Genomic DNA, 6,415 nt, shown 5'->3' on the forward strand with positions numbered 1-6,415 from the left:
GTGCCCATAGTTACCAAACTACCATTAATAGGGTTTAAATAGGCATCATCATATTAGCCGCTTTTCCACTATCGTGATAGAATGTGTGTGCTAAGCGAAAGCGTGCTATATGATCTAACAGCCAAGTAAACAGCTGTTACACTGCATTCATAGCTCATGCATTAATACTGTCAATAAATGTGTTAGTTTTCAGAAAGGTTTTACCTTCTGTGTCCGTCTCCGTTGGCATGCATATCCCCTCAGCATTTGTTGGTAACCTTATACCTGTCGTCGCCTTCTATTTTATTTTTTGCGTTGTTTATAGTTGTGTCCTTTTTCTGTTATTTAACAAAGTCCCAAAAACAGAAATATCTGATCATATCTCTGTTTATATTACAATTGCGTTACCAAGGCAACGACTAAGGCATTTGTATTTACATTCCAAAGAGTTCCGTTATCGGCACCACAGTGGAAAATGAAACCGTATCCGTGCTGACTGGCCCAGATCGGCACGGAACGGTTAAGTGAAGAGAACGGTTCGGCCCGATAGTGGAAAAGCGGCTATTGACACTTACCGCTACATGCTTTTTCATGTTGGAGCTGGAATTTTTGTACGCAGCGATGTCGGCCACGGGTGATCTGCCCCCGATAGCTTGAACTTAAGCGGGAGATGCGTAGCAGACTCTCGCGAAGCAGCCTCTCCAACGTCTCGCAAGACTTCAGATCAAGTCACGTAAATGAATTATTATTTTATATATCTAATATTTATTACAATTTTGTCAGTAACGGAGGAACGCCAAAAAATGTAGTGAAGTAAAAGTAAAGTTTTTTCACTAAAAATGTACTTGAGTAAAAGTAAAAGTACCTATCTTTAAATATACTCTAAAAGTACTAGTTACCCCAAAAATTTACTCAAGTAAATGTAACGTAACGAAGTAAATATAATTCGTTACTACCCACCTCAGCAATGGAGAGACGAAGACACACAACCACACCACAATCCTGGAGAACGTAGAGGGTATCCTTAAGAACTGGAAGACACAGAGGGATCTAGGAGACAAATGGAGAAAGGTAAGTAACGCTAGAAATCACTCAGAGTGAGATCTAGAAGTCCACTTCTCAAGAACGAGCTCGGACACTGATGGTGAAGTGGTGTGTGGTTTTATGTGGTGTGCTGATGAGGACCTGAGTGATGTCAGGTGGTAGAGGCAGGTGCTCGGTATTCCGGTGATTGTGATCGTAGTGAGGGAGTGAAGGTGGAGCCTGGCGTCGATGTAACACATATATGAGGGTGAGCTGGGGGGCTGACAGGAGGCAGAGGTGGCATGGTTGAAGTATTATGGCTAATTGACATAGATAACTGAGGGAGGGTGGGTGGGAAATCCAGCATGCTGACATTTCAGAGGAATACATTAAGTCCAGGTCCATTATAAATTTTCCCAGTTCCAGATTTTGCTCACCCTCAGTGGTGGTGCAGGGTGGGTGTTCTCAAATCCATGCATGCTGAAATTTCAGAGTTTATATCTTTAGAATACGTTAAGTCCAGTTTATCGTCCATTATAAATTTTTCCGGGCTCGGGCTCGTGCTCCGCGTGTCGGGGTGGTGGTTGGCTGGGCCCTGGGTCCGGAGTGGCACTAGCGAGATTTTCCAAGGAACAGGCGGGGAACGAGGGTTTGTTTCTCGCTAGTGTCCACTCCACAAACGCGGCAAAATCCTCTCGAGGGCTGTCCTCGGACGACGGCGCTCTGCATGACGCGTTGAGGCTGGCATCATAGAACGCACAGAGCGTGTCGTCCGGGTAGCTGGTGGTGTGAGCTACTAGCTGGAACATGATGGTATATCCCTCGAGCGGTAATTCCCCCTGCTTCAGCCGAAGGAGGATGAATTCAGGACAGAGTAGGGAAGCCATGGTGGAAACACAATGGAAACAAAAGACTGTGGAAAAAATGATGAAAAATAAAACGGAGGGGAAAGCACGAAAAAACTGTTTTGGTCGGACGTTCTGTCACGCTCAGACGAAGCACACGAACAACGACGTAAATAAACGAAAGGTATTTAATAAATCCAACAGGGAACACAGGATAGTAACATCAACGTCCGACAAGGCAAGAGGGGAAACACAAGCTATATATACACACACACTGATTACAAACACAGGTGTAGACAATGAGGGAGAAACCAAAACACACAGAACTGCAGGGGAGATGATGGGAGAAACCAACTAGAAAGTCCAGGGGTGTGACAGTAATAGTAACTGTTTTAATTTAAATAAAAAAATAATTAATATTATTTTGGTTATTATAAAATTCTCAATTTTTATTTTATAGAGTTTTAATGCAATCAACAGAATTATAAAACTAGAAGAAACTATTATTATTATTATTATTATTATTATTGTCATACACTAACATTTTATTTTACAGAGCAATATGATTACTGCAATAGTATTAAATAATAAAATAAAATAAATTATAACAAATATAAGACATGTTATCAATAATATTCAATAATAATAATTATAACAAAATGTTAATAATATAATATATTAACTATATTTTATTATTTAAATTAGAACAATTAAACAAATAAATAAAATAAATACTTTAACTCAGTATTAACGCAATAATATTACAATATTTAATATATCTTTAATAAAAAGTATATTTATTAATAATTATAATAAAACAAAATATGAATTTTATTTTATAATTAAAAGTTAAATTATCTTGTAATTGCAATATTTACATCAATATCAATTATAATTATTATTATTATTATTATTATTAAGGAAAATACAATTAAAATGCTATAATATGAAAATACTAATATTAAATATGTTGGTTATTTTTAATGTATTATTACTACTACTACTATTTATTGTTGCTGTTTTTTGCTATTGCAATTTATATTAATAAACAAAATATTATTTTGACTTTATTGTAAAAATACCAGTTGCACAAACAAATGAAAACTCTTACTATTGCTGTAATCATATTGCACTGTAAAATAAAATATTTAGTATATTAATCCTATAATTATTATTATTAATAATGATTGAATTTTTACTCAGTTTTACAAGATTATTACAATGTATTTATTACAATATTATTATTGCAATTACAAAATTTTATCATCATCTTATAATTTTATTAATTCATATTTTGGCTTTTACGGAATAAAAAAATAATTTTATTGCTTTTTTTTTTGAATAAATATTGCAATAATGTTTTTGTATTTTAAATTAAAAAATATAATGGATATATTATATTATTGATATCTGTGTTGTTATGATTATTGCAATCATAACATATATATTTCTTTATTTCTTACAATATTTGTTCTAATTTAAATTATAATAACACCCAAATTAATAATTTTATATTAAAATAAAATTATTAATTTGGGTGTTATTATAATGTAAATTAGAACAAATTTGCTGTAAAATAAAATAATAAAAAAAAAAATTAGTGCATCAGGATTATTGTAATATTCTTTTTTTTCACTGGGTCTAAAATTAATATTTATAAATGTTATTATTAGTATTGTTATTATTATTAATAATATTATTATTAAATACATGATTTTATGCATGCATACTGTTTATTTAAGAGTACAATAGTATTATAATCTTATTTTTATTGATTTGTTATCAGTTAAATAAATGTAAATTGGTTGCTATTATTATTTATTTATTTATAATTAAAATAATTTAAATTACTAAAAAGTGTTGATACAAATATGTCAGCTGAAATAATGTTTGCATTATATTTAAGGTAATAATTATTTAAATCAATTCAATGTACAAATAATAAAAATAATAAATAAAAAAATAGGTCTATAAATATACTGTGATTAAAACACATTAACTTTAAAACTCTGATTTTTTTTTTTAAATATAGTATTTATTTTTAAAATATATTCTGACAGCTTATTTATTTAAAGAGATCCCATAATTGAATACAGCTTTACTGTAGTTACAATAATATATTTTATAAAATGCTGTGATTATTTTCATATTTCATAATGTCAGAAGTTCATTTCAGTCTTGTGAGGAATCGATTATATTCATGATACAAACATCAATTACAATCTGATCTCAACTTGATTTATTATTGTTTTATTATTTCTGCACAAAAACAAGACAGAAAAGACTTGCATGGTCTTCACCAAGACTGTGACATTTTGACATTTTTAACACTAATAAAACGAATGAGTGATGAGACACGGCAATAAAAAACAAATCTAGACTCACACACTGATCTTACTGTCTATATGAGGATTTCTGACACACATTTATTCTGACTGTTATTTGAGTGACAGAAGTTGAGCTGCAGTATTAATGTCATGAAGAGACTACAGAACATCTCACTCTTTACTGATTCATCAGCAGCTCAAAGCATTATGGGTACAAGCTCTCATCAGTCTATTCTGATTCATCAACACAGTTTCACTGATCCTTTATAAACAAACCCAAACCCAGGATAGAGCGTCTGAGTGAATGTGATCTGTTCTGTGTGGATGAGGCTCATAGTGTCAGAGACGCTGTAGAAGGACAGAGTTCCTGCACTCACATCCACATACACTCCTACTCTATAGATATCAGACACTCCTACTCTATGACTGATGGGCTTCACAGGGACAACAGTCTTTATGTTATTGTGTATGAATGAGTATCTGTCAGGAGAGCAGATCAAACTCCAGGACTGATCATTACATCCAAACACACACTTATGACCCTGTCCCTTCCTGCTGATGCTCTTATATGACACTGATACAAACACACGTCCACTCCACTCAATCTCCCAGTAACAGCGTCCACACACACTCTCTCTACACAACACCTGAGGAAACGCATCAAATCTGTCTGGATGATCAGGATACGACCGATTCTCTCTTAAACCTGTCACATTTCTGTTCTCCTCAGACAGAATGAGTTGATTGTGTGTTCTGTTTGGATCCAGTGTGAGAAAACAGGCATCTGAACACAAGAAATGACACATTTATAACACAACAGCGATCACTACAGCTGTGTGTGTGTGTGTGTGTGTGTTTGTAGACGTACATTTGTTCAGTCCTGCTGTAATCCTGGATTCTCCTCCATGATCCACACTAGAAAACACACACACACATTCAGACAGTCAACTAACTGTTGCTATGCAGTCGCTAAGGTACTGGAGGTGGTTACTAGACTGTTGCTATGCAGTTGCTAAGTTACTGGACTCATATAGATATACAGATACACAAAAATGTTTAAACAGTAAACCCCAAAAACTCCTCCTGCTTGACATACTTGAGTTTGTCCAGTTTGCAGTTTGGATCCTTATATTTTTCAGAAAGCAGCTTGACTCCTGAATCTCCTGGGTGATTGTAGCTCAGATCCAGCTCTCTCAGGTGTGAGGGGTTTGAACTCAGAGCCAAAGACACATAACGACAGCCTTTCTCTGTCACCATACAGCCAGACAACCTACAAAAACATACAACAACAGTCCACATCACATTAGTGTGTTTGTTGTTCCTTTTTACATTTAACTGATTATTCCATAAAAAAAAACAGCTGGTCACAAAAAAAGATCATGTTGTGTTTATTTAGCATTATCAGGAAGAAACAAATATTCCCCCAAATCACTGAACATTATATATCTTTCATGTAAATACAAAAGTAAAGCATTAGATCTCTCACACAAACAATAGTGGCACAATGGACTTTTATCGCACCGGAATTGAACACCAGAATTGAGAAACACTTGTCGAAGCAGTGTATCGATTCTTCCAGTTATGTATATATTATTCAATATGCTGTAATCACTACTTGAATAAAAGCCTGTTAATATGAGCATCTGCAGGTTGATTTCAAAATCCATACATATTCAGAGACAGGCGAAGAAATATTCTGATGATTACTGTGCGCATAATTTTCCAAACGCAACATAACTTGTAGTTTTAATCCAACGTACCGATCTGAGAAACCCATGGCTCATAAACATGCGTGATTTCACCACACTGCGTCAGGTGAGACCTGATGAATAAAATCAGAATCAACATATTTATTTATTTGTATTAAATTTTAGTCTTTATTCTGTCATTTTTCATTCACAGTCATTTCACTGTATGTAATTCACGTTTATGCCAAAATTCTTAAATAATACTCAAATCGCACTGTCAACGCGTTATACTGTCTAGATTAATTAGCTAAAATGTTCAACTCCTCCATTTTGTGTCAGGAAATGGTAAAAACTGAGGCAGTGTGTCATTGTTTAGAAGAAAAGAAGCCAAACACACTGCAGTAACACCGGCGAAAGAAAGGAAAGAGAGGATTCTCCCATTAGTTTTAATTGCATTGTGATGGGACTGGAAGTGGGGAAACACTGCTTCGCTTACCGGATATAGGAAGTGAGATAAAGGTTCATACTGCTCCAGAAATCATATATAAACAAA

General features: G+C 34.2%; 1 protein-coding gene across 2 annotated transcripts; it reads right to left on the bottom strand.

Annotated features, from left to right (window-relative positions):
• Window positions 1–3,936: 3,936 nt before the first annotated feature.
• Window positions 3,937–6,205, bottom strand: LOC127158604 (stonustoxin subunit beta). Of its 2 annotated transcripts, XM_051101672.1 has the most exons (4): window positions 5,935–6,205; window positions 5,271–5,444; window positions 5,043–5,089; window positions 3,937–4,958 (listed from the first exon to the last, which is right to left on the bottom strand). In XM_051101672.1, the coding sequence occupies exons 1-4, from the start codon at window positions 5,949–5,951 to the stop codon at window positions 4,417–4,419; spliced, it is 780 nt and encodes a 259-aa protein (XP_050957629.1). In that variant the 5' UTR covers window positions 5,952–6,205; the 3' UTR covers window positions 3,937–4,416. The 2 variants fall into 2 exon arrangements, with proteins under 2 accessions (XP_050957629.1, XP_050957628.1); XM_051101671.1 differs by lacking the exon at window positions 5,935–6,205 and having other exon boundaries at window positions 3,939–4,958; window positions 5,271–5,493.
• Window positions 6,206–6,415: the final 210 nt, after the last annotated feature.

This window comes from Labeo rohita, unplaced genomic scaffold, assembly GCF_022985175.1.
Source record: "Labeo rohita strain BAU-BD-2019 unplaced genomic scaffold, IGBB_LRoh.1.0 scaffold_1594, whole genome shotgun sequence".
Lineage (NCBI taxonomy): Eukaryota > Metazoa > Chordata > Actinopteri > Cypriniformes > Cyprinidae > Labeo > Labeo rohita.